Here is a 10775-nt window from a genome sequence, read left to right on the forward strand (position 1 = left end):
TACTTTTTCGGCCATTATTTCAAATGTTTGTCCCCAAGTGCTTGTTCTAGTCTTCTTCTCTACTCCCTCAAGGCTCCTTTCTGGTCAGTCACATCTACAGACTTTCGGTATGGTTACGACTTCCAAATCTTCCCTGTGAGCCCGAGCCCTAGTTTTGTATCCAGTTCCACCTGAACATTCTCCACTTGGCTGACACATATTCAGCTCACTCCTAACAACTCAGCAACTGACGCCCTCACACTGTTATCAGAACATCCTGATTTCATCATCCTGATGACCTGTCACACCCTCCTTAACATCTCTGATTTCTTCACCATATCTACAGGGGGGATGGGAGTAGAATCAGGTAGGTGTGGTGACCTTGAGAGTTGGTTAAAAGTGCTCTGGAGTCCTGGAACAGAAAAGAAATTAGCTGAGATCCAACATCAGGTCAGGAATAAGATAACCAGTTTAGAGCTGGATTACAATTTCAAGCAGGACAAACAGGAAAAATATCCTGTGGCAAAACAACAGGGGTCAGAGATGAAGGAGGCCACTGGGTGAGAAGAAGCTCCATGGGGGGAAGCAAGGCAAGCCCAGAATGATGATGGGTCATCATTTCTGTGCATTTCCCATGTCTCTGGTGGTTGACAGCAGGGCACAATTAGAGATGCTAAGGAACAGAGGACAATTGGTTTAGTGTCATCTACTACATCGTCTAAACTTCTTAGTAGAACTTTCATTTTTACTTTTATTTATTATTTATTTTGAGATGGAGTTTTGCTCTCGTTGTCCACTCTGGAGTGCAGTGGCTCACTGCAACCTCCGCCTCCTGGGTTCAAGCAAGTCTCTTGCCTCAGCCTCCTGAGTAGCTGGGAACGCAGGTGCCTACCACAACACCTAGCTAATTTTTTGTATTTTTAGGAAAGATGGGGTTTCATCATGTTGGCCAGGCTGGTCTTGAACCCCGGACCTCAAGTGATCCGCCCACCTTGGCCTCCCAAAGTGCGGGGTTTACAGACATGAGCAGCTGTGCCCGGCTGAGTAGAACCTTCAATACCAGAGTTGGCTCGTGCTTCTTCAATTTTACCTTCTCACTCCTCAGCTCACCCCAGTACTACAGGTATTTCCGTGAATTCAGTGTGTCTCTTGTGCTTTTAGGTACACATGCAACTCAATGCAAAGAAGCTAAGAAAAGAAAAGAAAAAAAAAATGTACACATGCAATTCCCTCTGCCTAGAATGCCACGTCCATTGGAGTCTGCTCAATAAAGGCTAACTCATTCTTCTAGATTTAACCCCAGCTTCTGCAATTGCTCCAGGTGCAATTTATAATTCTGATTTTTTTTTTTTTTTGAGACTGAGTCTCACTCTGTTACCCTGGCTGGAGTGCAGTGGCATGGTCTTGGCTCATTGCAACCTCTGCTTCCCAGGTTCAATTGATTCTCCTGCCTCAGCCTTCCGAATAGCTGGGACTATGGGCACCCACCACCACATCTGGCTAATTTTTGTATTTTTTTTTTTTTTGAGTCTGATCTTATTTATTTGTTACTCAAAAAATCTTATTTCTGACTGGATTCAGATTTAGAAGTAGAAGCTCGCAGAGACGAAAGTCTGCGTCTCTTCGCAATTTGTTCCTGGCACTTCTCTTTAGCTTCCTTCATTCTCTTGGCCAAAAGTTTAGCATATTCTGTGGCCTCTTCCTTGTTTTTCTTAGTACGCTGCTTCTTCAGAGCAGTACGCTGCCGTTGGTGCTGCAGGACACATGGAGTAACAAGACGCTGAATCTTGGGTGCTTTAGTCCTAGGTTTCTTACCTTCTTTGTTTAAGGGCTTTCTTACAACATACTGGTGGACATCATCTTCTTTAGAGAGATTGAAATTCTGCTAGCTCTTTTGGGCCCCAGGCGACGAGGCACAGTGGTATCAGTTAGTCCAGGAATATCCTTCTTTCCTTTTTTTACAATAACCAAGTTGAGAACGCTCAGATTAGCATCCACAATGCAACCACGAACTGATTTTCTCTTTCTTTCTCCAGTTCTCCTTGGTCTGTAACAGGAATGCCCCTTACTCAGTAGCCGGCGGACACGGCCATGAGTCAAGACACCCTGCTTCATGGGGAAACCTTGTTTGTCGTTCCCACCACTGATTCAGACCACATAACCCTTCCATTCTTCACCCAGAGCGTCAGCAGCAACTTCTGTCGCCATACGCTTCTTATAAAAAGTACGAAGTTTGCGTTCATCATCCACTTCGATGAGTTTCTGGCAGCCAGTGGCTGGGAAGGAGATGTTCAGCTTCATCTTGAAGCAGCTATACGCCTTTCAGGCGCCACAGAAAAGACTAATTTTTGTATTTTTAGTAGAGATGAGGTTTCACCATGTTGCAGGCTGGTTGAACTCTTGACCTCAGTTTATCTGCCCTACCTCAGCCTCCCAGAGTGCTGGAATTACTGGAGTGAGCCACCACGCCCAGCCTTGACGTTTTTTTAATGCCATCTGTGACACCTTTATACTTCATTATGTCAGCTACCACATTGCCTAATTGTTACTTGCCTGTCTGAAATGGACTGTGAGCTCCATAAGGACAGAGAATGTATTTTACTCAATATTTTAAACCCTAGCACCTAATGCAGTGGCTAGCACATATTAGGTGCACTGTAAATGCTTGTTGGATGAAAGAATAAGTGAACAGGCTCACAAACAAGCACAGGGAAAATTACAAAGCTGTGTGAAAAGGACCATGCTATTAGGTTGGAAAGGAAAAAATACCAGTTCCTATGATTTCCTACAAAAAGGAAGAAATGCCCATTTTCAGGCAGCCCTATCCCACTTTCTGCCTCCTGCAATACGCAATTCAAAATAAAAATACTGAATAGTAAATAAAAAATCATTTTTGAAACAACAAATCTCACCCATGTGAATGAGGTCAAGATAAGCTCTTTCTCTTTGAGGCGAGGGTGGTGCCTCTGCTTTGTGGGCGCCTATATCAGTTAGGGTGCTGGCGCACTCAATTTAACTGAAGAGAATTTAATGACTATTTGCAGAGATGAAACTAGCCATGGGTAAGGAGGCACCTAAAGACTAGCAACAGTGCTGGGTGCAGTGGCTCATGCCTGCAATCCCAGCACTTTGGGAGGCCAAGGTGGGTGGATCATCTGAGGTCAGGAGTTCAAGACCAGCCTGACCAACATAGTGAAACCCGTCTCTACTAAAAATACAAAATTAGCTGGGTGTGATGGCACATGCCTCTAATCCCAGCTACTAGGGAAGCTGAGGCAGGAGAATCGCTTGAACCCAGGAGGTTGCAGTGAGCATAGATTGTGCCACTGCACTCCAGCGTTGGTGACAGAGTGAGACCCTGTCTCAGAAAAAAAAAAAAAAAAAAAAAGACTAGCAACAGCAGGAAATTGTTGCCACCCTTGGCCTGAAGGTATAGGGAGGGTGCCTGGAGCTGTAGCCATGGAGGAACATGGCCACAGCCAGAATCTCAGCCTGGTCCAGCGGGCCTCATCCATGCTCACCTCTCCTGCCTCTGACTCACCGGCCTAACTCAACCAGAAGCCAGAGCCTGGTGATCCCTGCAGATACAGTCCACAGAGCTCAGGCTCCCAGGACAGGGTAGAGAAGAGCCAAGAATGAATCTAGGTGGTGGGAGGCCAAACGGAGAGAAACCAGCATGGAGGGGAGATGCCTCTGCTTTGTGTGCAACGTGTATATGATTAGTTTGCCTCCCAGGTAATCAAGCACTGAGTCGAAACCTGTAGATGGGAGTTCTAAATCTCGTGTTTTGTATAGTTAGGTATTTGTGTGTGCAAGTTTCTTAAAATTGGTGCCACTAATTAGTAAGTTTTGGTTGGGGCAAGGGCATCTATGTTTTTAAAGGCTTTTCAAGTAATTTTGATAGGTACCACTTGTTGAGAACCACTGTTACAGTCCACCTTCTCATTTTTATAGACAGGCAAACTAAGGTCTAGAGAAATGAAAAATGCCCTGACTTTGCAACTTTCTGTTTGAGAATATCCCTTAGGTGATGTTAGAGGTTTTGGCTGGAAAATTGGAATGTTTGCACGTTTTGCTAGCCCATTTCCTCCATTTTATTCATGAGGAAATGGAAACTCCAAAGACGGAATGATGTGCTCAATCCATCCACAACCATACTAGTGAGTCACGGAGAAGGAGCGCTAGGACTAAGTATGGCATTTCTATCTCAGATCAGTGTTCTCTCTAGGAAGCACACTTTGTAGGAGTGTGTGAGTGTGTGTGTGTGTGTGTGTGTGTGTGTGTGTGTGTGAGTGACAAAGCCCTGGGGCAGCAGTTCTAGTCCTTCATTCTGGTAAGGTGGTCTCCCTGAAGTCCCTAACTGGAAAGAAGGTGGAGTAGGCAGAGGTCAGTGACCCTTAGAAGTTTATGCCCAAGGGGACTGGAGGGGATGGGGGAAGATCTAGGTGATCCCTGTTCCAAGCCTTGACTCTCACTCTTGTTGCACTGGGCTCTGAATCTCTGGTTGCCAATTCTCTCACCAGAAGAGGACTATCACCCCTCTGAGTGGGTGTCGGGTCAACAGCACAGACTTTAGGGAAAACTGAGTAGGACTCAGAAGAAAAAGGAAGAGACCCATTGTGAGAGGGGCTCATGGACTTCAGCCCACAGGTCTCTGCCCAAACAGCACAAGGCTCAGGACCAGCACAAGGGCCTGTGCCACCATGCCAGGATGTCTGAAACTCCTTTATGGCTGCTAATTAGGGCTGGTCACCCCCTCCCCACCAATTCCCAAAGCCTGACACACAGCTACTGCCCTTCGACAGCAGATCACAGACCACTCGCCCATCCTTTGCGATATAGCTGAAATCTCCATCTCTAGGACCGCTAAATTTCCTAAAGCCAGCAGCATTTCTTCTTTCTCATCCTACACATGTCAGAGTTGGGTGGAACCTTAGAAATCATGTGCTCATCTTCTAAGTGAGGAAATCAAGACCAGAGAGGGGAAGTGATTCACCCAACCTAACAGCATGGAAGTGACAAAACTGGGACTAGATTTCAGTCCATCTGGCCACTTACCTGTCCATCCATGTAATTCCAATGTTTCTGAACATGCATGGCTCTGAATGAGCTTGTGTTCCTTTAGTCTATGTAAAATCAACACTAAATCCACTTGGGAGGTATTTTTAGCTCATGCTCCTTTGGGTCCTTGAGTTTGCTCAGGTCTGCCTGTCTTTCTTGGTGGTCTCTTGTATGTGTGGCACTTGTCTCTGAGTTGTAAGAGGTTTGTACCTATGGGCAATTATCTGTGTTTGTTTCTATACTAGGATCATGGGTCAATGAGCTGCTGCTCGCCTGTATATGTCTCTATTCTTATGTGGAGGATATGTGTCAATTTGTGGTTGTTGGTTTTGCATCTGTGTACTTGTTGAGTGCTTAAGAGTAATTGTGATTCTGTATGTGTGAGTATATATGCTACGATTATGGGTCTATGGCAGCTGCATAGACCCATTGCTGATTTTCAAGTTGAAGGTTGTGTGTTTGCTGATCATTTGGATGTGTGTTGGTACACAGTGAAGATTGTGGGTCCAATTGCAATTGTATTGGGGTGGACTGCATGTTTAAAGGCTTAAGGGAATCTGTCTGCCTTTTCCTCCTGGGTTATGAGAAAATGTCTGTGGCTATGCGTCCAGGACATCAATGTGTTTGTCTCTGAGCCAAGCTCAGTCCTCACCCAGGCACCGGGGTCACGGTCACGTTCATGTTCCGTGGACGCCTCGGCACGGCCTCCCGAGGGGGGCGGGGCGTGGGGGCCCCCGCCTCTTGACCCCTGGGAGATGCCTCATTTCTCCGAGCTGCAGCCAGGGGCCTGGCCGGCGCCGCCAGCCGGGCTCCGCCCCCCCCGGCCCCCGCCCGCTCATTGGCCGTGGCTGCGGTGACGTCATTGGGCTCGCTGACAGAACCCGGGCGCCCGACGCTCTGGAGATATTGTCCGTCCCTCCCGGCTTTGTAGAGTCGCCGCCGGCTCACCTGGCCGCAGGCGCGTCTTGGCAGCTGCAGCCCGGAGCGGGGTCCCAGCCGCCGCCTCCGCCGCCGCCATGGTGTCCCCGGTCACTGTGGTGAGTGAGTGAGGAAGCGAGCCAGTTTCCGGCGCGGCCGGAGCCCACCGGCCTGGCCACCGGGCTTCGGCAGGCCGAGCTGCTGGGGGCCGAGGCGGGGCGGGGGTCCCGCGGCTGCCGGCGTCCCCAGGCGGGAGGCGGGCGCTGTCATGGCCCCCTGTCCCTCAGACCCGCGGCGCCCCTCCTCGCGCGCCCCCAGCCCGCCCGCGTGAGGGAGGAAAACAGTGGCCACGTGACTCGGCAGCGTGACTTTGTTGATCTCCGCGTATTTGGCGCGGGTCCGCGGGGTCCGGGCCCGGGAGAGGGAGGGGACCGCTGCAGTCCTCCGGGTTCTGCGTAGGCGGACCACAGAGAGGCGTGGGAGAGGGTGGGGGGAGGCTGGTAGGGTGACAAGGACCTTCTGGGAATGCTGTCCTAAGTTTGTTTCCTGACCCACCTCATTTCATAAACAAGTCGGTGGACGCCCCCGAGTCTAAGGAGCGCTGATAAAGCGCTGGGTGAAGAGGAGGCATTTTCCATGACACCCTCTCCTTTTCAGACTTTCTCAACTTGAACCTTTTGTTTCGTCTCCCCATCCTCCTTATTCTACTGCTGGGTTCTCTGTATCTGTCAGGGTTTCCCCAGCTACTGTCGGCATCTCCTTCTAGAAAATATGGGGCTGGGGGAGGGCACGGAGTGGAGGTTGATGCTTCCAAGGGCTGGCAGCTGGTTGCTGGGCATTGTGGGTCTGGGCATCCCCTCCAGCCTCCTCCTCTGACCATGCCCCTACCCTGACCAGCCTTAATTTCCATGGGAAGTGGAAGTCATCTCTTCTTCCTGCTCTTACCTCTGGCAGAACAAGGAAAGGCTTGGACCCTGAACCCACCCATCTTCCTCTTCCCAATCCTCCTCATCACACTCTGATCAGTCCTTGTGTACCTGGTGGTCTGGGAGTCCCAGTGTTTCCTGAGTCCTGTGCTGGACAGCTCACCTAGCGACAGACACAATCACTTTGGGCAGAATGTGGGTGTACAAAAAACCCCAGCTGTTCCATATCACTCTCAGGGAATCTGTTAGCAGCCCAAGGAAAGGAGCTTCAAGGATCACAGATTCAGAACATCGCAGCAGCCCCCTCCCCCAGCTTGGACTCCGCCTGTAGTGGCCTTGGGTACAACCTTTCTTTAGTGCCCTCTGCTAATCCGGCTGAGACCAAGTCAGCTGCTCTAACTTCCCCCTCTCAGTTCCCCGTCTCCCAGCCTGTCTGCTGGCTCCAGATCAGAAGCTGGGAAGAGAACCCCTCCCCCCTTCCTGCCTGTTTCTGGTGTGCCTTGAGTTGCTCTTCTCTGGGAAGTCAGGCTGACACACACCCCCAATCCTTGAAATCTTTGGTGTTTGAAGGACAGTTTTCTTGCTCCCAACTCATGGGTCCATTTGTCTTGCCAGCATCCCTAACATAGCTCTCCTTGCCCTTGATGCCACCATTAGTCTGGGGCAGGTTGAGTGGAGGCTGAGGAAGAGATTGGTTGAGGAGAGAGGCTGTGGAGGCTGAGGTGGTTGGCACTGCCTGCCCTCCCACATTCCTTGCACACACCTGGTGTTGCCAGGGCCCTAAGGCTGTGCCCTGGCCTCTTGCTGAGGATCACGAGTTGGCCAGTCAGGCGTCTCTGTGGTTTCCCACTGACTTCACTCCATTCCAGACAGCTGGGGGCTGTTGCTGGCACAGAGAGGGGCTGAAGGGGCCTTGAGGAGGGAGAAGGAGGGGGCAGGGAGGGAGAAACACACTAGGCTGCAGAAGGGGACATTATTCCAAAGTCTGTTTGCTGCCTAGTGAGTGACTATTCCAGCCCAGTCTCAGGGCCAAGAGTGGAGGCAGATGGCAACAACAGTGGAGCCCTTTCCCCTCCTAATATACTGAGCCTCAGGGCATTGATGGGTTTGGCCACACCCTGCTGGCTGGTAGGAGCAGGCCAGGCTGGGTTTCTCTGTGTCAGTCTTCCCAGGTTGGGGGTGGAAGTGAGGTGGGGGTGTGGGTGGGAGTATCTCTGGGGTGGATACCTAGGCTGAGGGTACTGGCTGTAAGCCCCCAAGTTCTGAGTGCTGCCGCTGTCCTGTGTCCTCCAGGTGAAGAGTGAAGGACCCAAACTGGTGCCGTTCTTCAAGGCTACCTGCGTGTATTTTGTGCTCTGGCTGCCCTCATCTAGCCCATCGTGGGTCAGCGCCCTCATCAAGTGCCTGCCCATCTTCTGCCTCTGGCTCTTTCTTCTGGCCCATGGCCTGGGATTCCTGCTGACCCACCCCAGTGCCACCCGCATCTTTGTGGGGCTTGTCTTCTCTGCTATAGGTGATGCCTTCCTCATCTGGCAGGACCAAGGATACTTCGTGCATGGTCAGTGGCCATCATAGTGGCCTGGGAGGAGTCCTGGGGCTGGGGGATAGAGGGTCCTGGGCTGTGGGCAAAGATTTGGAAGAGGGAGTTTTTGAACCAGAGTATGGGGAACCTGAGGGTTTCTAAGGCCAGGGACTGTGAGGGTCCCTGTTAGCGGATGACCTCTGCAGGGTATCTAGTGATGAGTTCCAGAGTCCTTCAGGGGACTGGGGTGGTGGTCTTTAACTTTAGACCTTCCTATCTCTGTTATCCCAAAGCAAAGATGCTGGGTTATCCCAAACACTCCACTTCCCTATCTCCATACCCACTCTCACCCCATTACTCATTCTTCATCAAGCTTGCCCTCAGCTGCCTTTGCCCCTCTTACCCCCAGGTCTGCTGATGTTTGCTGTGACCCACATGTTGTACGCCTCAGCCTTTGGCATGCGGCCATTGGCTCTTCGGACAGGTCTGGTGATGGCAGTGCTGTCGGGCCTGTGCTATGCCCTCCTCTACCCGTGCCTCTCAGGTGCCTTCACCTACCTGGTGGGGGTCTATGTGGCCCTTATTGGCTTCATGGGCTGGCGAGCTATAGCAGGGCTGCGGCTGGCCGGGGCAGACTGGCGCTGGACTGAGCTGGCAGCTGGCAGTGGTGCACTGTTCTTTATCATCTCAGACATGACCATCGCCCTCAACAAATTCTGTTTTCCTGTGCCCTACTCTCGGGCAGTCATCATGTCCACCTACTATGCGGCCCAGATGCTCATCGCTTTGTCAGCTGTTGAAAGCCGGGAGCCTGTGGAAGACTATAGACTGAGCAAGGCCAACTGAGGTGCCAGGGTCTGGTCACCCCTCTCTTCTCCTGGGGCTGGGGCCCAGATCCTGGGCACCTACAGGAGCTGGATCAGGATGGCTGCAGTGCCAGCCTGGGGCAGCAGGTACTGCCTGGGGAGTTTGCAATTTTTGGAGTGGGGAAGCTGGAAAAGGATCTCCCTAGCAGACCTTGTGGTCCAGGACAATGCTGAGAGCTAAAAGAGCCAGCCAAACCCCTGACTGGAGCCAGAAGTAGACCTCTCCCCATCTCTACACTATCAGGACTTTAAAAAGCCCACCTGGAAGGTGATGGTGCTCAGCTTCTTGACAACCCCCTTCCCCTACTCGGCGGAAGAGTCTGACGCCATGTGTTATGCCTAGGACCAATGGCAGTGCTGGGTTCACCCACTCCTCCACTTTCTCATCTGCACAGAGTTGAGGTAAATGGGAGAATCTGTACTGAGAAGACTCAGACCCAGGAGCCCCTTTCTCAGGCCCCTAGTTGGGGAGACTGAATGAGAGTGGAGCCTCCCTTTCTTTTCCCTCTTCTATCCTTGTTACTTGAACAATCTCTATCTCCAAGTGGTGGGTGGGGATGTGAAGACGTGTGGGTCCAGGCTAGGCAGGAGAGAGAACTTTGGTCTCAGAGCTTAGGGTCTCAAGAATTCAAGTGGCCCCATCTCTCTCTCAGGCAAGCCCAAAACTCAGGTCCCATACACCACCCTTAGATCCTATCCCTAAGGCTAGGGTGAATCATGCCAAAGGAAGGGGCCAGCCTCTGTGTGTGTGTGTGTGTGTGTGTGTGTGTGTAGTCTGTCTCCCAGCCTACCCTTGTCTTTATCTACCATATGTCTCTGTCCTGCTGTCTGTCAAATGTCTCACAGAGAGAGGGCCTCAGGGAGCTGCTGAGGGGTGCTGAGCCTGGCTTAGGGAGCTGGGACGCCTCCCTTCCAACACACACACAATGCTTTCCTCCTTGCCTCTCCTACGCTAGGAGCAAGAGCAGGGGGCTCCAATGACACTCCGGGGTTTTAAGACCCAAGGCACATTCAATGCAAGGGGAGCAAGGGTGGGACAACTCCATCTTCTGCTGCCCATGTGAAAAAAAATAAAAATCAAGAGCCATTTGCTGCCCTGCTTGTCCGCCTGTGTGGCACGTGCCTATCTTGGAGAGGGTGTGGGGACATGGTGCCAGGGTCTCTGGCTCTCCTCACAGCCTAGTCACAGTCCTGGGCAGTGCATCTTGGTGCCAGGCTGGCTCCCTGGCTCTGGTGACGCTGTGCTGGTTGGAGTGTGTCTCACTTCCCTGGTGTGGGTGAGGATGTGGTTTAGGAGGATGGGGATGGGTAGTATTTGCCACTGTCCAAATTTGGCCTTGATGTACTCCCCTGTGCACAGGTGCCCAGCACCCTTGGTGATCTTTAGTTACCCTATGTCCTCTATTGCTGCCTGCCTCCTTCCCTTCCCACCTGAGACCTGCTGCCTGCTCCAAAATGATCCAGATTCCCTTCAAGCATCTCCCTCATCTTGGACTCTGGGCT

General features: G+C 51.5%; 1 protein-coding gene and 1 pseudogene across 2 annotated transcripts; one reads left to right on the forward strand and one right to left on the reverse strand.

Annotated features, from left to right (window-relative positions):
- Positions 1-1491: 1491 nt before the first annotated feature.
- On the reverse strand, positions 1492-2315 carry LOC116546192 (annotated as a pseudogene). The gene has a single exon (XR_004266618.1). The product of XR_004266618.1 is annotated as a 40S ribosomal protein S6 pseudogene (transcript).
- Positions 2316-5909: 3594 nt separating this feature from the next.
- LOC116546191 (lysoplasmalogenase-like protein TMEM86A) lies at positions 5910-10377 on the forward strand. The gene is made up of 3 exons (XM_032272501.1): positions 5910-6077; positions 8178-8442; positions 8816-10377. The coding sequence occupies exons 1-3, from the start codon at positions 6057-6059 to the stop codon at positions 9250-9252; spliced, it is 723 nt and encodes a 240-aa protein (XP_032128392.1). The 5' UTR covers positions 5910-6056; the 3' UTR covers positions 9253-10377.
- The last annotated feature ends 398 nt before the right edge of the window (positions 10378-10775 follow it).

Source organism: Sapajus apella, unplaced genomic scaffold (genome assembly GCF_009761245.1).
Source record: "Sapajus apella isolate SASKATOON/1434 unplaced genomic scaffold, GSC_monkey_1.0 scaffold661, whole genome shotgun sequence".
NCBI classification, from domain to species: Eukaryota; Metazoa; Chordata; class Mammalia; order Primates; family Cebidae; genus Sapajus; species Sapajus apella.